The following is a 26,722-nucleotide window of genomic DNA, read 5'->3' as shown; positions in this document are numbered from 1 at the left end:
AACATATTTGAGATTTCTCAATTGTATACTTCTGGTTGCATTTATATAGTAAATACATGCAATGTATCACTATGCCAGTGCAAAAGCAACTCACTACACGACTATCTCCCTTTTACCTCTCCCCTTTCCATTTATTCCTCCTATTCTCTCAACTCTATGCCGATAATGTCAGAGAGAATAGTGCATTTAATTCCTTTATACATAAATTAAACAATGTACTTCATCACAGAAGTGGCAATGGACAATCAGTCATATAATCAGGGCAGCCTCCAATAATAGAATGTGACATGCTTATCAATGCAAAATCAGCTCACTTTCTTTCGGGGTTTTTTTTTTTTTTTTTTTGGATGAGTGCCATAAGCCCGTTAAGTAATTTTTGAATAAAATATGACAGAATGGATTTATGTTTTGAGAATGTATTCCATGTAAATTTTCATTTATGAATGTTTTCAAATGTTTTTGAAATCTTCAAAGCTCAATAATTTAAAGTTTACTCTTCCCATAATTTTTGATGAAGACAACCCAAATCTACAAATAAATTATCAAAAATATGGGCAGCATTCATCTATTTGTTCAGTTTGGAGAAGAGGAGGCTCAGGGGAGACCTCATCGCTCTCTATAACTACCTGAGGGGAGGTTGTAGTGAGCTGGGGGTCGGCCTCTTCTCTCTTGTAACTGGTGACAGGATGAGGGGGAATGGCCTCAAGTCGCGCCAGGGGAGATTTAGGCTGGACATTAGGAAATTCTACTTTTCTGAAAGAGTGGTCAGGCACTGGAATGGGCTGCCCAGGGTGGTGGTTGAGTCACTGTCCCTGGAGGTGTTCAAGAAACATTTAGATATAGCGTTGAAAGACATGGTTTAGTGGGGTTATTGGTGGTAGGTGGATGGTTGGACTGGATGATCTTGTAGGTCTTTTCCAACCTAGCTAATTCTATGATTCTATGATTCTATTATGAAAAAGCAGTAACTTGATTTTATATTTTGGTGGGGATAGCTTGGATTTGGCAATGTGTTGCCTTTACAATATTTTATCACTTAATTGTGGCTTTCTGTTTGTAAATTTCACATGCCATATCAACAGTAATGTGTCATCTCTAGGTAGAACTTAAAGGAATATTTAGTACTGAAGAATTCAGTTCAGTAGAACACTCATTAACGAAATACAGTTTTCACTTAATTTCACCTGCACAGAGCTAGAATAGCAGGAGAATAAGGATCTTTGGATAAAAGGCAAGATGATAAAATTTACTTGTTCATTAGCCTCATAAATTGAGTATTCATACTCTTTGATGAGTTCAGAGCAAATCTTGACTTAGTTTTAATGAGCTCAACCTCACTCTCAGGTTTCATGCAATACCATGACAAATTCATACAGCTTAGCCTAATATATTACCTCATGCGGGTAAAACATGTATCATAACTTTGAGATGGTAAACACCATGCTGTGCCAGCAAATTGTATCATTCCTGTTAGTTCTTTTTCTGTAACTAGTAAAACATAGCTACACTACATTGAATAGTTCTGAAGCCCATCGTTTTACATTTTCCCAACTTCTGGTCCAAGTTTACTACAGATAAACCACAGTTTGACTCTGGATTGTTACAAAATGCAACTTTTCCTATAAATACTTCCACAACAGTAGTCTTTTTTTTTTTTTTCCCAAACAATGTATGCTATTTCTAGAATTAGAACTGCGAACATTTTCAGGACATGTATTCTTATAAATAGCAAAAAAGTGCTCATAAAAGCTCTAGCTCTCAGCTAGGATCAGCCTTTCTCATGACTATCACTGTTATTGCTTTACTGTTTGATTAATGAGTTGTTACATTTACCATTAAAATAATTTCATTTCTAAGGATTTTCTTCAATTCAAGGAGGATGTGAGAGCCAATGGTAAAAGCCTGTTGTAAATCAGGGTTGAATTCAGCCCAAGTTTTTGTGCAGTTTACATTTCTCTTGATATTCAGTGACTGGGAAGCGGATCCTTGCCTAATGTTGAAGCATTTCACTCAGTGTAACAACAAACTTCACTATGGAAAACAAAACACCTTAAACGTTAGCATAGATCAAGTTAATTTAAATGCTAATCTGAAGAAGAAAGCTAAAATGATTAATCATATTGAATCTGCAGAAACACCTTTTTTTCCTCTCATGATCAATGCACAAAAAGCATGGGCTGGGGTTTGAACCCAGCCTATATGATAGATAGACAGATCCTACAGAATTGCCACATCCTTTCCCTCTACTGAAGCTTTTCTCACATTGTAGAAAGGCAAAAAAGATATTCAAAGAGGCACAAAATAGACCCCTCTCCTCAAAAGCTTTGAAGAAACAGCAGCTTCAGGCAGAGATTAGGAGGCAGATAACAGAGTTCCCTTTAAAGGTGGGTCACAGGAAAAGTACTTTCATAAACATATCTCTGATGTTCCCAGTAACTAGCCCTGTAATATATCATTACCAGTTTCCCTCGTCCGTGGAGATTTCAGTGACATACTTCAAACATCAACCTCCCTTTGTTTTTCAGATTCTAAACCACTAAAACTAGGGTAATAATTCACCCTGACATATGTAATAGAATTTTTTATCTATCCATGAATAGTACTGAATACTTACATCCATTATTGCAGACTAGTAATGCTGTAGTTGAATGCAGTTTTTAAACAAACACGATCAGCTCAGGAACAAAGAACACTAGTACCATGAGCATTATGTCATTAATACTGCAGAGAGAAAAGAATGAAGATGTCACATAGATTAACTGAAATTCATTGGGCTGAGGCAGTTTTTTCCACCTCAGTGAAAGCTCTAGTGATACGATCAATATTTTACTCAACTTTCCTTAAGACATATACTATATATATTTAATGACTTGAATAAAAGTTTCATCTTGGTGAAATGAAGTGACATGCAGGAAGAGCATCTGATACTAGTTTGAATCTAGACCCAGGCACACAGCAACTTACGGTTATAGTCACTGAGTGGAGGTTCCATAATGGCATTTGGAGACTGCTTGGAAACTCAGGCTGGGGGAGATTTACTGTTCCGAGAATGAGAAGTCCTTTCCAGCACATTTATGTTTACCACAATGCAAATCATAAACTTGCATTTTGTAACACCATAAGAGGCTCCTAAGTAAGAGGTTAACATGCAGGCTAAACATTACCTGTTACTTACTTAGCGTGAATTCAGTTATATTACAATGTAAAATTACAGCATCAGTTAATATTAAAGATACGACGCAACTGAACTCCAACAGCATAGAATGAAACACTTTTAATCACACGGCTAAATAGACATAAGACTTGTTCACCTACATGTCATAAATATATTATTCAGGTATTATTTTGTAAGACAGATACAATTATTTCCATTCCAAAGGAGAAGAAATAATAAAAATGTGAATCACAAGAATCCTTCTGTTTGGTTTCTCATGGCCTGCATGTTTAGCAATTCAGACTCAAGTAGACCAAAGAAAAAAGTAAATCTCAGTGAGCAAGACCTCTTCCAGCTATGGCTGCCATGATCTCCTTTATCTATAAACTACTGTGACACTTATTTAAATATCTCTGCTGCGATGTTTTGAAGGACGAGTGATCATTTCTTTGGTGGTCAATATTTATTATTTGTCAGTTAAAGTTATTACTGTAGAAGTGGATTTATTTTAAAAATATTCTCTACATATGGTGTTTGGAGAGCTATATTCATTGGCTTTCAGTGACTTAAAAATGTAACTTTGACTCTTATTTTGAACTAGCTATTGTCTTCACAGGTTAGGCTTCCAAATTCATCTTCGTTAACAGCAAAGATTATTTTATGTTGTGAACATTACTACTTGTTTCCCTATCCTCATTTTTTTTTAATTATCTTTTTACTTTTTTTTTTCCTTTTAAACACAATAACTTTATTTTCTCCACAGACACATGAGTAACAGACAACCTGTCTAAGTTTTGGGAGATAACAACATTGAGAAACAGAAGCCAGCTTTGTGGCTCTGACAAAACTAAAAAGTCTTTTGCCACAAAAGGCAACAGATTAGATTTTGTAGCAAAGAAGAGGAAGAATATTTGTAAGAAATTTCCTCATTTATAATCCATTTAATTAATGATGAACTGAATTCTACAATCCAGAGTGAAATTACTCTGAGGCAAGAGAAAAAAATTGCTCTAAGTAGGAAATCACTTTTTACACATCTTTGGCAATGCTGGCTTAAAGAGCCTCATTCTCTTCTTTTCTCACTTTTAACCCTGTGACCACACTGAATGACAGTGCCTCTCATTTGTGCTGCCAAATCAGTCAGTGCACACTGTGATCCAGATCTAAGAACTGATACAGATAAGAAAAGCAAGAAAATAATAATAATAATTAAAAAATAATAATAATAATAAAAGAAGGTCTTAGTTCAACTTGGATCAGTTCACTCAAGGCCACTGGTTTGATTTACAGTGCAGGTTCTTAAACAGTTGTACCACCACAAGTGACAGGAATGGTGTATTGCAGCCCAAGAAGGAGTGAGAATGAACAATTCTGAAGGTATCACTGCTGTGCAAACACCAGTGTTGTGAAACCTCTCCTTATTTCCAGAGACAACAAGTTGAAGCTTCAGCAAAAGCTGTTAAAATAACAGCTTTGAAATGACAAAGCTTTACTAATGATATTTAGGTCTGTATCTGAGGAAGAAACACAGCTCTGGACAAAGGGACTCTCACCAAAGGATTGACACAACTGAAGAAATCTTAGCACTTAAACTCAAAAAATACAAATTATTTCAATGAACTAATGCCATCTTTCAATGACCTAAGGGTGAATTATCAGCTTTTATTGATGAGTGCACTTAACAGAGGCCTGAGGCTATAGCATGAATTTTATTTGTAACTAAACCAAGCAATGCTTGGTTTGGGGAGTAAGCAAATAGTAGTAGTCATACAGGCAACCCAGTGTTGCTAGGTTCTGTATTAGGTGTAATTGTTCCGTGCATGTTCTGTAGTAAGATTCCTCTGAGTACCTACTATGAACTGAAAAAATCCATTGTGCTTAATTCAGGTTCTGTCTTCAAAAAAAAGAAGGGGGGGGGGAGGGGAATATTGACAATAGCAAGTTTTATGAATGATTATTTATATACTTGATTGTAAAATTATTTACAGGAGAGAGTGACTGTAAATGGAAGGGTTTTCTCTGAAAAATTAACTGTAGGTTAATTAGGTTTCTCATTCGTTTTTGGTAAAAACATTGTTTTCTGCAAATAATATTGTCAAGTTGAAACTATCAGCTGAATTAGTCAGTATGTAGGTAACACACATGATGCTTTGCAAACATATCCGCTAGCTACATACTGTAGGCAAATACTAGACATGGCAAAACGGTGTAAGAATCAGAACTGCAGTTGATTGATTTAAATTGCAGGTTGTTGCTCAGGCTCCAGAAAGCCCACATTAACTAAAGGTCTTTTTCTGGTGCTGTGATCACAGCAACTATTTTGCATATTTAAATGAGGTATACATCATTGCACATCTATTTTGTCCACTGCTCTGTTTAAAAGTCTGTCCCAGTACAGCTTATGAAAGAAGATCCTTGCTAAAGTCATTTACAGCTAGTCTACGTTGGTCTCTAGGGCTGCAGGGCTTCACAGAAAGTTATTTGCATTTCAAATAACTTACAATGAACACTGATTCAGACAACTTAAATGTTACAGGGAATAATTAATTACTTGAAATAAAGTTGTTTAATTGATAGTCAATGGGCTGAATCCTGAATTGAAGAGGACTACTTTTGCAAAAGTATAATAAAGTGTAATAAGAAACTTGCAATTGTGCAAGTTACATAAAAAGGACCAAAAATAAGTTTGATATACTTGATTAGAAGATAGAATAGGCTTAGATTGACTCTGTAATAAAAATATTGTGTGATGTTCTTATGAATTTACACAAGTTGATGAATACAAAGACTTACAGGCCTCTGCAGTTAATGGGTCTTACCTTCTGAATGATCATGTCCATCAACTCCAGTGGTTACCCTAGATTTATGTGGCTGCAGATGATGGAGAAGCAGGTAGAATGGTCTCAAGTGTATCAGTTGTAATCTGGGACAGAAGTTCATACTTAATCTAAAAAGCATCAAGAGAAATGATAGGTCAGCATGTAGGGTCCAAATCAATTCTTCATGGCAAAAACAAATCCATCTTTGAAAAGATGATAGTTTGACTTTTAATCTGTAGTGAATTAGTATCCAGTTTGGGTAACCATCTTTGAGTACTTATGTAACATCGGGCAGAATGTTAGTGACTATTTGCTCCTTTTCTGCACATATAAAACACTGCTTTACAGACAGTCTTCCTTTGTTCCCATAACTAATTACTGTCTTGTTTCTAGCTCAGTTTCAAGTAATTGTTACCTAACTGAGTAAAATCCATCAGCTCAAATACACTGATGATTTAGAAGCATGTTTTTCACATCCCATCTTCGCCTCTGTTAGGACTGTGTACATTTCTGCACCCATCCTGTCCAATAAAGGCAGCAGCTGTCAATCTCAGTTGCATTTTTTGACCACTCTAACAGCATGTCTGGTGGGTGCAGGTGTTTGGTAGTTACATAGGTTTATTGTGCTTAGTTTTCAAACTAAATACATGATCTCCTATCATGTTGAACTTTCAGCCACTGGATATCTTCTCTTTCTCTTTCTTCTTTTTTATTTTTTTTTCCTCGCAAATTAAAGAGATTTTTAACCTGCTCATTTCTTCTTGGAAGGATGACTATGATCATATCAACTCACTATCCTCTTTACCATTAACTAGATACAATTGTATTTTTCCATGTGGGAATATTTTTCTTCTCTGTATGTTCTCAAGATTTTCAGATATCTTTTTCATAAAAATGGTTGTAAGGAACCTTTTCTTTTTTCCTTTCTCCCTTTAAGCTCTTTCAGTTTAAAGATTTTCTTCTTCCTTTCTAACAAGAGAAATTAATCTTACATTTCATACCCTCTTAGTCTCTGATTCTAAACTGAGCAATGTATGCTTCAGAAGCATTTTTTGGTCCATCAGGAATAACAAAGCATATGAACTACATAAAAATGCACAGTCAACGATTCATGTCTCTTAAAAAAGAAGGTTTTTCTAAATATGTGACAGACCCATAGAGGATAGTGTTGTTTTTTTTTTTAAGGTCCTGTGAGAGCCGTAATATACCATTTTGCATTCAGACAGTCTTACGAGAAGTAAATTCCCTATAGGCTCTTTTGAGTATTTGAAATCACTGGTGAAAACTCTTCAACTTCTAGTGGCATTGAACTTAGAAGCTAAAATCTGCAACTACACACTTGAATAAATCTTCAAAACCTGAAAAATACAAGATAATGCTGATCTACAGGTTATTTCTCCCATGAGTTTTGGGTTTTCTATACCAAATGCTTCAATATTCCAGCAAAAGCAAAACCCTCAAACCACATCAGCGCTATGGAACTTTTTACTACATAATTCAGGTATGCCAAAGCCTTATTTTTCTAGAAGTATCAAGTAACATTTACAGCAAGCTTGTGGCTGGGTACCAACAACACCCATTATCTCCACTGAAAAACAATGAAGGCAGTGCTTATAATGCTGTTTAATCTATTGCGAAAACATGGAGAAGCCCAAAACAGATAGTTAATATAGTTATATCACCGAATACAACCAGCAGAAAGACAGAATTCTCCAGTCCTACTATGCCTGGAAGATTTGTCAAGCTTCATTTACTTTTTATAGTTGATATGTTATCATTAATAAAGAATTACATCCTCTGAAATAGATACTATCACATGAGTCCCACATGACAAAGGAGAACAGCTTTTTGTTGGCATACCTTATGCAGGTAAACATAAGGCTCCTATGACAAAATATTTCATCGTAAGCACACATTTATCCTCAAAAGAATCAGAAGATATTACACCTCTGAGTACTCCCGAATGAGCAAAATCTTAGAGCAAAATGAATGAGCAAGAGCATAGATTGCTTAATCCCTTATACTATCAGAAAGGGTTTCATGTTAACTTATAAAATAACTAGCTTCCAAGGGCAGTACATTTCCTTTTTTAAAGGTAACAGGAGAATAGTTTCTATTACTTTCACTCCTCAAGCGGCTAATAATATGTATCTATTAAAATGTTTTTTAAAACAGTCCATTAAATTCATTGGCCCCAATTCAGCAAGGAATTTAATCACGTCTAACTTTAACCACATGAGCGTTCCCATTTCTCTTGACGAAACTATTTGCATGCATACGATTAGGTAGAATGTAAGAATCCCTTGCTGATTTGGAACAACACCAAGAAAGGTTTTAAACTTGTAAATGTTTTTGAAAATTAGAGCAGGGGCTAATAAAAATCATGCTGGTAGTAGTCTGTGTTAAACACTGCCATATGCCTTTGAAATGAAATGATATTGTTGGATGATAGAGGACTATCTCTCTTGGTTTCTGAAGAACATGTTTGACTTTTCCACTCTGTTGGTTAGATTTGGTTTAATGTACAGAATTCTCACTTGGAAGACAGCAGTTTAGTCTCTCCTGATTTCCACTTCCTCTGAAAACCATTTTTTTCCTTCCAGCAAGCTTTCATTGATTGTAACTGTTGCTATACTTTCTTAAGCTGCAGCAATTATTTTGCATATCATTATTGCATCCAATATACAAATGCACAGAAATAAATGTAAATAGAAAATTATCTTCATATAAAAGTTCTGAGTAGGGTGAGGAGAAAATATTTAGAAGCCGGGTGCGTTTATACTGAATGCCATCTTCAGTGCGTGTTTGTATCTATGTCTGATTTTATGGGAGATTGTGATTGCTTACTACAACTGGATGTTGAACACCTATGCCAGCTAAGCAGCTCTACAGCAAATGGGCAGACAGACCAGATGTGCCCTGGCATTCTTCCCTGTTTGGTGGGATACCTCTTCCCTGGCACTCTGTTCTATGCTAGGTGAACAGACAGTGTTTTGGAAAGTCTCTCTTTGCTGCATGTCCTAATGCCAAAGCTAAAAAAATGGCAACTTCGTAAGAAAAAGGGGAGATTGTTGATCTGCGTCTTTTCTTCCTAGCCACCATCTTAGTAAAACAATAATCAAATTCAGCCAACTTATGCAAGAAGAAATGTGACTGACCGAACCTGCATTTTTGTTATGTATACGCATGACATTATGCCTTACAGTTAGGCTTCCAGAACAAGGAGTTGACTCTGGCAAAGGCTATACAGGCTTCAAGCCCTAAAAACATCCAGCAAGTTCCACCCCATAAATGTGGGTAGAAAACAAAACCACCTGTCCCACTCTACTTGCTCCAGAAAAGGAGTGGTGCATGCTTCAGTGGATCTGGTCCCCACAGGATGGTGTATTACAGTGGACTGGAAACTTTGTCTTAAAAATTGACAAAAAAAACTGTTTGAAAAGGATTTTTTTCTTCGTAAAGACATCGTTCTGTAAACTGTATTGATTAGCACTGAAAGACAGAGAAGTTAAGTGCACTCTATTATGTTGTTGGTGTTTCATATGTATGTTAAGAGACAGCTGAAATTGTATGAAGCAGAGGTACTAATTTCTTAGTACATCTGTGCCTAGCAAGTTGATAGAAGAGGAGGATTTACCTGTAGTGCTTCTACCTGTCTCTTCCTCTTACTTTTTAATTCAGTAATTTCCTCAACTTTGAGAAATTCAAAGAGGAAAAACTATGCTTGGATTTTTTAGGGGATTTCTGTGGCTGTTTTTGTTGTTTCAAGGTGTGAGTTTTTTTGGCTTTCTTTGGTAGATTTTTTGTTGTTGTTGGGTTGTGGGGTTTTTTTGAGACAACTTATTTCATCTAAAGCCTGTTTCTGTAATCTCAGAGAATGTAATTGTTTAAGAATAAAAGCAACGCTAGTTGTGACAAACTTATTCCATCCTATTATGCAACAACAAGGAGAAACGTAGATGGATTTAGGGAAGATCAGGGCGTACTGATTTGTGCAGTACAAGCACAAGGATTAAAAGAAAAGATTCTGCTGGCTTTACTAAAAATACATGTTCTTGAATTCTCAAGGATTGGAGTTTCCCCACCCAAAAAAAGGGAGCGGCCTGTTTACAGAAATTCAATGTTAACTCAGTTTTCCGTGGACTGCAGAAAAATAGTGGACAAGAGGAATTTCCAGTGTGTGGGATTAGATTAAACCTCTTTTGCTTCTGATTATAGATGATAGAGATGCTTACAGCATATTCTTTTTCCCCTTTACCTGAAACGAGAAGGAAAAATACATTGATGCTAAATCTAAGGCACTTTTCAAATAAATTCACATGAATTTATTAGAAGAAAAGACATCCTAGCACTAACAAGTCAGTGCTGCTCTTTCAGGAGCACTCTGAACCACTGTCTCCACATTCATTGTTCTGAACTGCAGACAGACAAGCTGTAACACGTTGTCATAAAGGTAAGAACATTCACACACTCTAATGTTGAAAAACGCAGTTCAGTTTTAATTCTTGTCTTGTATCACGTGTGATGAGTAAGATTCCTCTTTTTGCACAGCCCTGAAGAAGTAAAGCACAGTGATATCTATGGGTGCTTGAAAAATAGCCAGGAACTATCCCATGACCTAGAAGTATTTTCCAACATCATTTGAAAATTCCTCTAGCAAATGCTTTATTTCAAGTGTTTACTTTAAATTAAGTTTCTGCAAATCAGTCACTCTTTAGTGAAACTTAATTGCAATATCTGATTGATAAAAATAAAAGAAGTGGAAATAGAGCAAATGATCAAGAGCATCACTGTCTGAATTCATAAAGCTGAATCCTTCAACAGGAGTGACAGCACACAGCCCTTGCCCAAGCTGAAATAGCCTTATGGAAGCAGTGATACTGCACTGCACGCTGGCCATGGTCATAGTTAACACCTGAAAATGGACTAGCTGTTTGTGTTCATAAATTAGCTAGATTACATTTTGAGATTGGAAAGTCACATATAGAGCTATTATACGTGGGTTAAATATTCTTTTCTAAGTTGGTTGTGTTTTGTCACATATGGTTAACAGGTTACAGACTGATTTACAGCTATTTTATTTGAATTCCATGCTACATTTAAAGGCTGGTACTGCTTACGGGTATTATGGGCAACTTCAAATTCCTTTTCCAAGCAAAACTTCCTTGACTTCAGGGACAGTAATGCAGAAGTTCATTTTCAGCACAGGCTTTCAGAATTAGCCTTTAAACATCAGCACTTCCCTAAACATTTTCAGTGAAGAGTTTCTTAATATTATCCCCCATGATGCAGTGCTATCAAGACAAACATGCTTAAAACTGGATGTTTAAAATACGGTGTTCCTTTCTCCCAAAATGTTCCCTAGTTTCAAAAATTGAATTCATTTTGTCTGTCCTAAGTAACTTCTAAACTGAAAATAAGATACTGTTGCTAAAAAGTTGATATTATTGTAAATTTCTACTTCTGCTTTCAAGATTTGAGGAAAAAAATGCACTTGTTTCCTACTCAGGAATTGTGATGTTTCTTTGCAGTGGGTCGTCACAAGCGTGTAAGAGGATTACCAGAAGAGAGTACTCCCAAGGCTGGGAACACAATGATGGACTTCGAGGAGACTGTCTCCTTGAAAGAAAAACTGGCTCTGTATCAGGCTGCTGTGTCCAAGACAGAGAGCAGCAACTCCTTTTCTAATGTAAGATAACAGTGTTTCACTACTTGTTCACCACTTGTTCTGTGCTTGCTCTGGATACCAACACATCATAACATTCTGTATTTATATGAGCTGGTGGATCATTGTGTGGATCAAAATTTAAAACATAAATTAGCAAATGTACATAGGAAACATACTGATCCATCAGTCTCTGTCTCTACTGAATGAGATTTTTCACACTATATACCTTTGGTCATTTGGACAACCGCCTTTAATTCAAGGAATTACTCTTTTTTATTGCACTGCTGCATGAACTTCACTTATTAGGACTGTACACATAGAAGAGTTAAGCAACATGGTTATTCTATTAGCTCATGGTAACAAAAAAGTGACAGATTACTTACCACTAAAAGTATTTTCAATCACAAAATAGTAAAATCATATTCAGAAGATTAAGCTTAGAATTCCAGCTGTTCAAATAGAAGGATTACTACATCATAAAATAGCAGCCCTATGTGATTAGATATAACAAAATGCATTGTTTCATAATGAAATTACTAAAAATAAAGTCATCATATGAAAAAATACTTTAAAAACCTTCCTAATGTAATTTTAACCATCTCTACAGGGCTATCAATAGGAACTGAACATTTTACAGGAAAGTTTAATATTAATACCAAGAAGTAACGGGGATGAACAGTACAAACAGTTTAAAGAAATTGAAGGAATTTTAATTAAAGGAAAAAAAACTTTTTTCACTCAGTACTGTAGGATAGCATAGAAGACAGAGCTTATACTTCATGTGTCTCAAGTAAGAACATCGAAAGATTAAGTAAAAACATCAGTTACGAGTTTGCTGAGAGATAAAGCAAAGAAGTTGGTCATCAGCTTCAAAAACCCAAGATGAAACTGCCAGACAATGAAAGCGTTAGAAAATAAAGTGAAATATGACACTTTCAACATCATAGAATCACAGGAAAAGGTGCAGGTGGTGAAAGCAATCCAGAATTTCATTGTAAGAATAGGAAGATTACTTTCTTATGTTGTAGTAGAAACTTGCCATTATTGTAGAAGATACTGTAATTTTTACCAAAACAATAAAGTAACAGGTTAACAAAAACTTCTCCTCTCCCTGGAAAAGTTCAGTTATATATTCCACAAAGATTTTCATGTAATAGCAAGGCTCAGAAATGTATTTCAATAGCAAAAAGTACTCAATTGTTATAAAGAATAGGGAGTGATCTCACTACATACTGCATTCTGAACATTTCAATTGAAAATATATTTGATGTATATTCTGAGCACTTACTGATTAAAAAAACAATGATCGTTTAGTTCTTTGCATAATAAACCAGAGTACTTTCTAGTATCCCCTGTAATTTTTATATTGCATCTTAATCTGAATAACTGTCTCAATAATAGATTTTGTTTTCATTTGTTATAGAATTAAGACAGCTACATAGGATTTTTACAATGCAGTATTCTCTGACAAATCTGCTAAAGAACGCACTTATACAGATAGCACTTGGGGTTAAAGGAAGAGGCAGGATTGTAAGATACTACTTTATGGTCGTGCACAGTGTGAAGAAAATAATAATCAAAAAGGTAATATTAATTTTATATTCAAATAACATATTATTCATTGTAACGCAGTGGAAAGCGCAGCAATGACAGCAGAGTAGCAAAGACCAAATTTCAGCAAGTAAAATTTGCTCAAATGCAACAGCCTCAAGCACAGAAATAAAAGAAAGAAGCTGCTTATCTTAAGAAGGCCTCAGGTAGGCAGAGATTTTTAGCAAGATACCCTTGCCCCCACTGCCAACCCTTAAATGAGGTCTGGGAAGGGGTGGCTCCTGGCTCCAACCCTGCTGGTCACTCAGGGGCATTGCATGCACCTGAGCTCCCCTGGGTTGGCCCTGCCTTCCCACCAGGCGCTCAACCACTGGTTCAAGCCATGACTTAGCATTTCTGCCACACTTGTAATATGGAATACCATCTAAAAATACAAATGAAAATGAAATCCCATTGCACAGCAAAGTGATGTTGTACCTTCTAACCGAGGTGGTACTTCCTTTATTATCTTAGTAGCAGACCACTTCACTACATATTTAATGATCAGGAAAATAGGAAAGTTAGATTTTCAGATATCAGCCAGCAAAATCAGTGAAACCTATCTCAGTTCTGTTGAATTAATGCACATAAAGGCTAAAGGGTACAAAGTGCATTTTTACCATCCCTTAAAATCCTAACTAGAAGTTGTAGTTCAACCAACATTTATCAGGAAATGGAGGCACTGTGCTGGCTTGGTACAAAAACAGAACAACAGTTGGTTTCTGCTTACACTAGAATTTCAGAGCACAGTAAGCACCCACTTTGTCCTTGGGAGGAGGGGTTTGCAGCAGCTGCAGGGACCTCCTGAGTGCTTGGGTAGCCCAAAAGCCATCTGGTGCCAACAGTCACCCAGGTGGTTTCAAACCATGCAAATCCTGTCTGCTGGTTTCAATCTCCTAATTGCCTTTGTGTATTCAGAGCAGATACCTTCAGTTCTTCTGGCTGAGAAGGTGCTAACTCCTTTCTCCTGCACCTGCATTGCTGAAATTAGTTCTCCCTCTCTGAAGAAGGCTGACCCAACCTAATTTTGTTGAGAGCATACCAACTGCTTCCATTACACTCCAGAACACCTTGCTATTTCCTGTTGAAATTGATTGTTGCCTGAATAAGGAACTGTGTATCAGAGTCCATTAAAGGAAATCAACATATTTCCTTAAAGGATCCATAACTGCATTTAACTACTCTAAGTACCTCCAAAAGGCTGGAAGGTGTGCCTGCAATGTTTGTTTACTAATTACTTTTCACATTCGCTCATCTATTTCTACATAGAATTGTGCCTTCCACGGGAGAAATCTGTTTTTCAGGATCTGCTTACTTACTCATCAGATGTTAAGTACTAAACCTACATTTATTTAGTAATCTTCATTACAATGCAATTTTCAATTACCAGATATTTTATTTTCTGCTTATCAGTTTATAAGCTCAAATGCATAAAGGTTTGCTCTCTTGCCATCTAAGAGGTAAAACAAATAAGGGACAGAACTAGAATAAGGAGCCTGAAGGCACTCTTCTGGCCTTTATCACCGTTGTTGAGGAAGAAAGATCATCTCACAAAGGTCTGCTTTAAGTTCTCTATATGTTTTTCCACAATAGCTACTGAGAAAATACAGAAAGAGCCAGCTGGCAAAACTGAAGGCAACAGAACTCAAAATATACAGTTAGAAGAGAGAATGGCAGAGGTTTCTTCTGAAAAGTGACTGCTACTGGCAAGCAAGTTGATGGGGACCTACTATTTCTGTGTTAAAGATTCTGGCCCAAAGTCCGTATTTTTCAAATATAGGTAGTCCTTTTGTTCTCTGAATCACAATTTATGGCTCTTATTCGGTAGTCTAAGAACTTGCCAGATATGCTATTTATGACCGTCTGTCTTCCCTGCCAATGACTGGGTAATTCTTGCAAATGAAGAGTATTACACGGCTGAAAACATGCAACTAAGTTTCTGAGGAAACCAGAGTCCTCAGACAGCAGTTTTGGCAGAGAGGAATATGCAGCTATTTCAGCTGGATCTATTGCACACAGGAGTGTTTAGCAATTAGTGTTAAATAAATTCTGAGTGTAAAATTCCAAAACAAATTTATAATTTGCAAGTCCTAATTATTGATCTTAAATAAACATCCTAAAGTAGGCCAATGAGATTTAACAATTGATCTTAGCAATATATATGTCTTCTGTATTTTGATGACAAATGTAAAATAACTGTCTTACTGCTATATATCTATTCTGAATGCTAATGCTAATTCATACACAGTATTGAAATTTAAAAAAATTACAGATTGTGTGAGCTGAAGTTGAATGTAATATATGAGAGTATGGACGTATTCAAGTGCATTCAAATTGTCCACTTAAAATTAAGAAGCATTATGGTGTACTGCTCTTAAGTACTATATATATATATAAAAAAAAAAAAAAGCATATTCTTACTGCAAATGGAAAACAACTGGCCTTATTTTATTGCTCTAGACTCCAGAGAAAACCAAGTCCTCTACTGTGTCTAGTGGCCTGGCAACAGTAAGGAAACAGTTTGAGAAAGGGAAGATGTCTTCTTCAAACAGGACCTTTGTTCAGTACCAGCGCCAGCAGAAATCTGCACAGGTAACAATGGCATTTTTAATACTAACAAATGAGGTATGCCCTGCTAAACAGCTTGATGGAAAAATATGATTATATGCTTTAATGAAGAGTTTTCATTACAGACAAGACAATGTTTCCAAAGCGTTCATACTTGTAGGATTCTCTCTTTAAGGATATACTATATTACACATGCAGCAATCAGCATGTCTGAAAGCAGATTTTGGATATAAAACTAAAAAACAGACAAAACAAACAAAACAACCACCACCAATTATCACAAATGATGCAGTATGCTGTAACAAGGTTACACAGTAAAATAAATCTTATCTGGAGGATGGCCACTGTGCCCATGGTGCCTAAGCAATGAGTAAATTAGGAAGGTAACTGCAAACAAGAACCTAAGAAATCAGAGAATCATGGAATGGCTTAGGTTGGAAGGGACTTTCCAGTTCCAATCCCCCACCATGGGTAGGGCTGCCACCCAACAGGTCAGGCAGTCCAGGGCCCCAGCCAACCTGGCCTCGAACATCTCCAGGGATGGGGCAACCGCAGATGCAATAACTGAGTTAATACAAATCCCAATCTATTGCTGGGTGATGTGTACCCCTTCATTACTGGGAACTCTATAGCAGTAGCATTTTACTGCTTTTCAAATGAAGAGATGGGAATATGGAAAAGAATGTGCATGTAAAAAAGATGGATTTAAAACTACAGTTTAACTACAATTAATTAAAATGCTGAAACAAGACCACAAACTGATTATCACTATAGTCATTATTCTGGAAGTAGTTTAATCTAACAACTGTAAAATCCCACTAGTAAGAGCAAGCAAAAAGGTAATGAAACAAATGCTTGAGTAAGCTAAGAACAGAAAAGAGATGGTAAATTAAAGAGACTCACGTTCAAGGACACAACAAAAATAAGACAGACATATTTGGGAAAATATTAATCAAATAAAAAGTAATTATTCTACCCTCCTTCAAAAAACAGTAGCTCTGCTGACTACCTAGGTTTGGGTAGACATTAATAAACTAGGCAGTCTCGCTAACTAGAGTCAAATTTTATCGTAAATTAAAAAATAGTGCAAACAAATTGCTTAAATAACTTTTCTGCCTGGGCTTCAAGTATTCCTTTGTTAACAAAGACACTAGTCACTTCATTGCTTTATAAAGGTTTATACCTCCAACTTGCATGAAAATTAACAGGACAAACCCAATTGTCTTACCAACTTCATGGCAAATATTCATGGGAAAAGCCAGGGATTCCTGAGAAAAGAATAGCATTTCTTCTTTTTTTCTTGTAATAATTTCATTCATATCTTTCCCTTCAACTTAAGACATTTGCATATTCTTTTCTGATTATGTGATCCAAACTTGCTGCCATTTACTGGATGAAGAAATGCAGAATCATGCACAGAAATTATGTGACTTTTTCTCTTACTCAGAACTAAAGAGTTTTCTTTTTGTGATAATGAAGATGACTACTTCTGGCCAAGAAATGAACTCTAGTTCTCTACAAAGCCACTATGACAGCTTCATTTCACAAAAATGTGATCTCTAAGCACAAATCATTAGCAGAAATCATTACCGTCACAGGAAATAAAATCACTCAAACAATGTAGAATAGTTTTTGAATTTAGGTTGAATAACTTAGAGAAAGACCACAAAATCTCATTACTAACGAATGTAAATGCACTCACATTGAAAATGGGATTTTATACTTAGGTAGCTGAACTGACTCAAGGTCATCAAATCGATCCTTGGGCAAAATACAGAAAGCATGTCATTTGAACACAGATCTCCCGATCTGGATAAAGCCAAGGTTAATCAATGCTTAAATAAGAAAGAAATTATTATTTTTTAAGCAGTAATCTAAATAGCTGAAGATTTTACTAGATATTCAAATATTTCATGAAGAATGCATGGCTCATCATTCAAAATATTTACATGATGCAGGTAATATTTAACTCTTTATCTTTCTGGTTTTTTTGAGACCACAGTGATCACTTTTAGCTCTCTCTATTATATGAAAGATTGTTCCTCTGAGAAGTGGTCTATCATTGGTAGAAAGCACTAAAATCTTGTCCAAAATGGTGAGCAGCAATGAAAGCTTACCATAGAACTGCTACCTGATTGTTTAAAGACTTCATCTTTAACTTGATTGCAGGCATCATGAATATCTGTTGTTCACAGCCACGGGGCTAAGAAGATGTCATGATCTTCAGTATTATTGCTCTGAAAATTCTAGCCTGGAGTTGTTTGCTCACAGTCTGGAGCAAAAGCTATGTTTGCATGTGGTAAAGCTGCTTAACATGTAACTGAACAACCATCAGGCTGAGACTTTGGGAGAACAAAACAATTATAAAATTTTTGGCCACTATATTCTTTACATCAAACCCATAGGTTGCTGTTCTTCACTGCCGAAACAATTACATGTCTGGTATAAGCAGAACAGTAAATCAGTGATTTACAAACAAACAAACAGCAACAACAAAACAACACTCCAAATCGGAAAAGAACTATTACTGCCACTCTGGAAATGAAAGTAATTCCTTGATCTTGCCACAGAAGCTGTAAAATCACTGTTAGAACAGATCTGAAGGGCACAACAGCTGCTCAGACAAAATCTCATTATCCAGTGTCATACATAAGCACTTTCTGGCAAGCAAGCTTAACCTCCTACATAGGAAGGATGAGTGAATTTTATTGGAAGTATTTGATTTGCACTCAATATTACAGTATTGTCTGCTGGGAAAGACACACATATAGGTAAATCTCCTTCATCTAGGGTCATTCCGTACAAACTTTTTAAAGGTGGCTAGAGTAGCAATTACCAATTTTCCGGTGATTGCAGAAGCTAAGAATGAATAACGTGACAATTTTAGTGAATGGTGGAAACCTAACCTTCTCATGAGAATCTTCCATACTGTGTCCAAAAAAAGTATTTACATAAAACAAAACAAAGCAGACAAATCATTGAGATGAAGTGCAGAATTGCATTTGAGAAATTTCTGTAAGATTCTCACACTACTGATGTGCAGATGGTACCACGATAAGAACATAAGTATGTAAACAAGGATAGTTGACATCAGTTATTCCCCCTATTTGTGATTTTGTGATAGAAGCTCAAGGTTCACAATTTACTGCTGCTGCTGCTGCCTAAAGGGAACAGTTATTTGGTACAACACGTTTGGAACAAGAAGTTGTAAATATGCTAATACATAAATGATATTATATTATCTTGGCCAACTTCACACAGTTCTTATATGATGATCATATTGTACAGCTCAATAAGAGTGAGCAAAAGGTTTCTGTGCTTCTGCAAAGTTTGGGGCTGCTTGATCTTCTTGCTCTTTTTTTTTTTTTTTTCAAAACATACATAAACTTGTATACATGTTTTTATCTACACGTATGTATTACCTGGTGCATATTTTCTGATTCTCAAAACAGAGATTCAGAACAGAGAAAAACTGCAAACTGCATCTATGATATCCCACAGTCTGCCTTTATAGAAGAAGGGATGAAATAATGGATATTCCTACGTTCCACTTGTTTTGGAGAAGCAAGCATCGTTTTACCCTCTGTTAATGAAATTTCAATCAGGAATCACGACAGACACAGAAAACATGAGAACCTCCAACCTCTCTTCCTCCCTTCGTACCCAGAACTAGGCCATGTAATTATATTGTCAAAATCTGGCCCATAATGTTTAAGCAGCTATGGCTGTCACATTAAACTATTATAATCTTTTTCAATATTGCAACTACTTCATAAGCAGTACAAAAGTTATAGCAATAAAGCAGTACTGGTTTTCAGATTAGATTTGCTTCCTGACTACATTAAGCCTAATTTTATATTCCTTTTTAATATACCACACCATTCAAAGGACACATAATGACTATCATGAACATATTTTGTGTCTCATGAATGAGCTTTTCCAGTAATGAGAGCTTGACTTACATATCTAAAATATTAACATTGGAATGGAAAAGCATGTATTTGGTGAAAAAATCACATATACGCATAAATACATTCAAAAGCATAGCCTTATATAATGAAAAAGCACATTACACTTACACCCACACATACACATACTCCTTAACAGAGAAGAGATGGAAAAACTTTCATCCCGTTTTCTTTTCGCCTTGCTAGGGTGCTAACTGTACACCTCCTCATGTTGTGTGGCTCTCTCAGCTGTTACACACAACTTGTGCACACAAATCATGCTCTGACTTGTCCTGCTCAAGCTTCACTTAACCTTGACAGTTCAAGGTAGATCGGATTATTGTGATGCTAGTAACATGCTAAATCATTTACATACGCTGCTGTAAAATAACTATTTACTAACTTTGCTAATTTATGTGATTATTTTTACTTATCTTTAGGAGGCATCTACTATCAATCAGCCTAAAATATTGAACAGCACCAGGGAAGCTGAATGCAATGGAATGACCTCTGAAGAAAGTCTAGAGGAAGCATTTCAACCACAAGAGGTAACTTTATCAGTTAATCATTATATTGTTAGGTAATTAGAGCAAGATGCTGATACTCATCTGCTTTGCTTATTACTCCATTACTACTTAGGCCAGAAAGATATTGCTGTTCTGCTGATGGCAGCCCTCATGAGGCACTATATAGCAATGGCTTTAAAATACTGTTTTACTTAACAGTGTTTTTTCAATGTGGTAATTAACTGGGTTTCTCATTCATACTTCTCTGTGAAGTTTTAAACACAGTTGCAGAAATAAGGAAAATTTTTACATGTCACACTGAATCCTGTAGTGAAACAAAGGTTTTGTGCACAGGTTTCTCCCGGGGAGCAAGTAACACCTGAGACAAACAAGGCTTCTACATTCACACAGAGCACTGATGAAACAGGTAAGAAGTGGGCTCACAAAGGAGCATAATGGACCAAGCTCTTGGCAATTGTCTTTACTCCCACAAATGTCCAACTCTTAGTGTACAGATGTGGTTCCTTGCTCTGAATTCTTTAGCTCCTCCTTACTCAGCTAAGCATATTCATTGATTTCAACAGGTTTAGATTTTGATGACAGAGGTGAATTTTGTGCAAGTTTGCATGGTTTTAAATATGTGCTTAAAGAATTGGGCACTTTAAGAGTTGTCTGAAGATATATGCAAATACTAGCCCATGCACAAACAAAATTTTGCATGAGAAAGGCTAAATTTGTAGGCAAATGGAATAGGCCTGCAGAATATGAGCACGGTGTTGAGATGCTGCTTCTGCAAGTTAGTGCCAGTATTAGAATTCATGCATTATATTAAAGCAAAGATCTCAGTCAACCTTGAGCCCTGACATCCATGCAATTCAAGCATGGCAAAACAGTGGGCAGTAACTCGACCCTCAACAATTCTTCTGTGTTTTTTCTTTTCCTATGAATTTTTGTTCATGACCACGTGACTCACTAGAGTTCTGCAAAGCCAAGTATTATTTGTCAAGAGTAATAATGGTTTACAATTCACTGATCGAGTCAATTTCATGAAAGGCAGGGGGAGGAAAAGAAAATCCCTTCTTTGTTTCTTTCATTGCAGTAACCAATGCAGTTATGAATGAGGACTTCCCAAAAATTTCTACACAGATTTTAAAGCAGCAGTTTGAAATGACAGCTCAGGAAAACACTGTTCCCCCTGACAGAGAGACTGCAACATCTGCAAAAAATGTACAGGTTTGTGCTTTTAATCAGAGGAATCTTTATGCTAATGAGAAGTGTGGAAGTTGACACAGTAGTCCATCATACTGTTTGAATTTTTATTTTCACGATATAGTTGCAATTAAAAACGAGAACTGTAAAAGTGGTGGGAGTCTGTGGAGTATAGGAGCCAAGAACACATGCAGTAATGTTAAGTACCTTCAGTAATTCAACAAGTAACTTCTACCATGTGAAAATGCAACTCAAAAACTTCTGCTTGCCTTGTCCTCCTTTACTGAACAGTCTCCTCTTTGCTTGTTTTGAGTCTGTAAAGGTATATAATTCAAGACAGAAGAGCAGCATGGATTTTTCCAAGCCCAAAAGCTTCTCCATCTGTGCCCCTTACTGGTACGAAATAAGCCTTCTATCTGTGCTTTGGACTTTACAAAAAAAAAAAAAAAAACACCAAACCCACAGTTTCTTACATAATTAATTATGCTTACCACAAGAAAGGATTTGATAGAGTTAACAGATGCAGCTTTAGCTAACTCGTTATCAAAAATTTACTCAAGTATCAGGTCTGAAAACTGTAAAAATCACAAATACTTATGTCCATTGTGCACCTGCACCCTACAAGTGGATTCACTGCAAGTTACACAGAAGTAGATCTCCCTGATGTACTTTGGCATGATGAAGCAAAACCTCCTCATCAGAATACGTACATCCTGCTCAATTCCACTTCTACCAGTCAACCTTCCGCTATCCTATCCCAATTCACAAAATTAGTATTTCTTGGGAATCTCCTGGTGTTTCATGGGAAATGTGGAATAGTTCTTCTAAATGTATAGATTTCTAAAAAGGTAAGGTGACTTGTTTAGCCACTTTCAAAGCATTACTGGTAGTTAAACAGAAATGAATTGGTAGCTAACGGTTCGTGGATAATTAAAAGAACACTACAACTTAAACAAAAATATTATGCATATAACTGGTACAGTTAAAAGTGAACCACTATATGAGGATTAGACTAACATATAATTTTCTAATACTTGCATCCAGAAACTGCTGTTTCAGGAAAACGAAACATGCACACTCTGTCAGCAGAGAGTTTATCCAATGGAACGCCTAGTTGCCGACAAGCAAAATTTTCATAAATCATGTTTCCGATGTCACCACTGTGGCAGTCAATTAAGGTAAGAGGTAACTGCATGTTCATTCATAGAAAAGCTGCACTTGAATAAGAGTTCACAAGAGTTGAAATGATTTTCAAGCATGCTATTCAGCTTGTAGGATTCCTCTTTTCATTTCTGTCACAAACGTTTGCTCTGTGACTTGGAACAAGGCCTTTATGTTCCCTAAAGCCTTCATTCAGCCTTCATCCCTCCAAACTCTTCTGCAGCGTTTCATCTAGAAATAGTGCTAGGCCTTCAGGAGAGTGCATAAACAGAAAGCAGTAGATAAAGATTTTGTCATGGAATTCAAAACGTCTGACTGGAGGCCCAATTCTGCCTTACTTTTCCTTCTCCATACAATGAACGAGGATGATTCTCTGCACCAGCAAACTGCTCTTGTAAATATTAACATGAATTGGTCCATCAGACTGCATAGGCTGTCAATTCCAATCTCTGAGATCAGTTACACACATTTCTTTTATTTCATATGAGAGCTGAATACAAATACAATTAAACAGAGAAAGGCTAATGAAAATTAGCACTGTATTTTCTCCCCCTATTTTATAGAAAAATAGAGACATTAGACTTCAATACTATGTGGAAAAAAAATTCCCAATAATCCCCAAGTGCTGTTGAACATTCTTGTTTGAAGCTTAAGCTGTGTAATACCTGAACAAGTTTATGTTCTTTCTTAAATCACAAGGCATGACTCTTCTCCTTCAAACTGATGGACTTTGAAGTGTTATGGGAATTTGCAATTAGAGGATTTAGATACTAGCTTTGGGTGTCAGAATTGGCTAGTACATTGAATTTGTTCTTTTTGCACTTCCTTTATATACACTGTCATGTAGGGGTACTTGAAATACCAAGTAAACTGTAAAATTCGTGGTGGTTTTAGGATATATGAAAGTGTAAAGCCAGTTTTCTTCCATTTGGCAGCTTGGGAAATTATGCATCTCTCCATGGACAAATATATTGTAAACCCCATTTTAAGCAACTTTTCAAATCTAAAGGAAATTATGATGAAGGTTTTGGACACAAGCAACATAAAGATTTATGGAAGTCTAAAGATCAATGTAGCTCAGCTGGCAATATTCATGCTGAAGAAATAAATCCTATTAATCATACACCCGTTGATCCTAAACTACTCAGAGAGACTGATCAAGACTTGTACTCAGGTACTGAAGGAATCCACCCTAACATTTTAGATAATAATTTGATAAAATCCACAGAAAGAGGTAAATTAAAGATGACATGGCCCCCTTCAACAGGTGATACAGCACCTAAGAAAACATTCTCTATTGAAGAATCAGCAAAAATAAATAAGCCAAAGTGGCCCCCAGAAGGTTTGGCTCAAGAAGGTTCTAGGTTACATGCCAATAAACCTCTGGGCAATGAAAAGAATCTTCAGAAAGAAAATGCTCCAGCGGAGCAGAAGGAGAATGACACTGCAAGTACACAACAAAATCAACACTCAGCCTTTACCTCCCTATCTGCAAAAGAAGACACAAGTACCTGTAAAACTAAGGGCAATACCAGAAAAAGTGAGGAAATTGAGAACAAAACATGTGGATCAGAGATTAGGGGGGAAACTGGAAAGTGTATTAATGAGAGTGACAACATGATAGGGCATAGTACTGAGGAAGAGTGCAAGAAAAAATATAACGAAGCTGGTGATTTTGAAGTTGTACAGGTTACTAATATTGACGATGAGACGGTACAAAAGAATCATAAAGAGTTCCACTCGAATAGCAACAACAATAACAATTACACCACATTTTTGCATCCAAACATTTGTCGGCAGGAAACAACTCTCTCAGCTACATCTAACCAAATGACAGAATTAAGCCATGCAATTTGCGCTGCACTGCAGCATTCCTTTGAAAAACTGGAAAATCAGTCTGGGAATGAAGAAATATTTCAGATATATGAATCTTTTGAGAGCCATTCTAGCAATACAGTAACTGTTTCACTAGAGGAATGGAGTTCAAAAGATGCTGGTACCTCTATTAGTCTTCCTCAATTTAATAAAGATGCCACTTGTCCAAAATCTTGTACTAATAGCACATTAGTTATAAAGCAGATAACTAATACAACATTCCCTGTTGATACTGAGTTGGTATGCATTGGAAAAGAATCAAGAAGTGACAAAAATTTAAATACTATTTTATCTGACACTGTGAAAGCATTATTTCTTAAAGAAGACTACCTTGTTTCAGACGTTATTCTGATAGACTCTGTGGACAGAACCAAACATTCCTCCAGACCACATTCAAAAGAACAAACGAATTGTGATAAGGAACTGAATGATGTTAATGTCTCTCAAGAAGACAAAATAGGCAAAAGGTACAAGAATGACAGAAGCACAACTTTAGAGTTACTGAACTCAAGATATACAACCTTTCCATCATCCCAAGAAGAGAAAGTAAAATCCAAATAGCTCACTGCAGAAGAGCAAATTAAAAGAAATGTATTCTGTGATGAATATTAACAAAACAGCTAAACTGTCAGCTATGTCTGTCACTCATTATCAACTATACAGTAAATAAAATTTCTTCAGTTCAGTCATAGTACTTCTTGAAGAATTTAATATCTAGAGACTACATATGAAAATATGCATTATATATTGTCTATTGCTTAAACTTTATTTACTTAGTTTACATTTAATGAAAAGGCAAAGAGGATTTTATCAGTCTCTAATTAGAACAACTTGTATCTCTATGTTCCTAAATGTTGCAGGAAATATCTTACTATGTGGCTGTCCTCCAGAAAGAATACAGTTTTACTCTACATCATTTGTAACAAATCAAGAGACAAAGCAACTGTTGTGTACAATATAAGAAAAAATATATCCCTAACCACTTTTTGTACATATTGTCATTATTGAAACTGAGTTGTTGGTCCATGACATAGCATGTATGTTCACTGTATTAGCTCATATTAGAAGGGGGTTTTTAATTTGTTTTGTTTGTTTGTTTGTTGTTATTGGGTTTTTTGTTGTTAGTTTTTTTTGCAATATCATGCAGTACATAGTTTGAAATGGACTAGTAATTGAAAAGTAACCATGCTGTTTGACATGCAGTGCTGCTTTCCTACATTCATGGCTTTATATTCACTGACAGGAGAACAAATGTGTGTAAATTTTAAATCAAATAGGATAAGAACAAATATCACAGGCAGAACTGGAACAAGGTTTGGGAGGACTGAGCAGTGAAGGTTAGTAATTGTTCCAGTAACTAATCCAATGCCATTTTAACCAAAGCAGCTCTCAAATTTTATATTTAAAACTGTACAAAAGTATGCAGATTTAGCCCTTTTCCTTAAAATGTTTATGAATTAGTATTTGCTCTCCTAATACTATTCTAGCTTTCATGAAACAGTAACATAGCATTTTACTGTTGACAATGCTTAATTAAAAAAAAAGCACTTTTAAAAATTATTCCAAGAAGGTTTGTTTGTTTGTTTGTTTTCTTAAATGAATATATACATGTGGTTTTCCTTAAACAGTTTGTGAAATTCCTTCCACAATAATTACTTTAACCTAAGGTGTGTGTCAGAATGTGACTCTTCTTCTTTACCTAATATGGAAATATCTACAAAGTACACACACACATAGAGAAAAGCTGCATACGCTATTTCTTTCATAAGAACATATTAGGAATGTGAGGCCTCCTCTTTATGCATCATGCTTCACTTCTGTCAAATATTCTCACAAAATGCAGAAATATAGAATAGGCCCTTTAAAATGAATGTTTCCAGATGGATAATTAGCATTCACACAAGGCACTCATATACTGCTGTATTTGATAACTTTGCAAAAAAGCATCAACCTATAGGCCATTCTGAAGTGAACCTGCTGACAGGTACATATAAGCAACAGAACAAGAGAAATCCCCAAACAAACCAAATCTCTCTCTCTCTCTCTCTCTATACATTTAGAACCAAGATAAATTATCTCTCTCTATATAACATAACTTCCTTTGCTTACTTTTTTTTTTTTTTTGAGTTACTAACACAGCTAGAAGTAGCATCAATAAAAAACTCCTGCTAAGACAATAAAAAAATTATCAGGAAATAATGCAGGAGTAATCATAGGCAAGTAAG

The 26,722-nt window shown here is 35.9% G+C and overlaps 1 protein-coding gene across 1 annotated transcript; it reads left to right on the top strand.

The window, feature by feature from the left end:
- Positions 21,706-25,058, top strand: XIRP2 (xin actin binding repeat containing 2). The gene is made up of 3 exons (XM_021399939.1): positions 21,706-21,783; positions 22,506-22,639; positions 23,558-25,058. Exons 1-3 carry the CDS (start codon positions 21,706-21,708, stop codon positions 25,056-25,058), a joined length of 1,713 nt encoding a protein of 570 aa, XP_021255614.1.

This window comes from Numida meleagris, chromosome 5, assembly GCF_002078875.1.
Source record: "Numida meleagris isolate 19003 breed g44 Domestic line chromosome 5, NumMel1.0, whole genome shotgun sequence".
NCBI classification, from domain to species: Eukaryota; Metazoa; Chordata; class Aves; order Galliformes; family Numididae; genus Numida; species Numida meleagris.
Note: the sequence above shows the minus strand (reverse complement) of the source record. Positions and strands in the feature narration are given on the sequence as shown.

Excerpts from the sequence above, each read along its gene's own strand:
- XIRP2 (XM_021399939.1), top strand. The coding sequence starts at position 21,706 with ATGCAACTCAAAAACTTCTGCTTGCCTTGTCCTCCTTTACTGAACAGT. Across the intron at positions 21,784-22,505 it reads CTTGTTTTGAGTCTGTAAAG|AAACTGCTGTTTCAGGAAAA; the intron begins GTATATAATTCA and ends ACTTGCATCCAG. Across the intron at positions 22,640-23,557 it reads CACTGTGGCAGTCAATTAAG|CTTGGGAAATTATGCATCTC; the intron begins GTAAGAGGTAAC and ends TCCATTTGGCAG.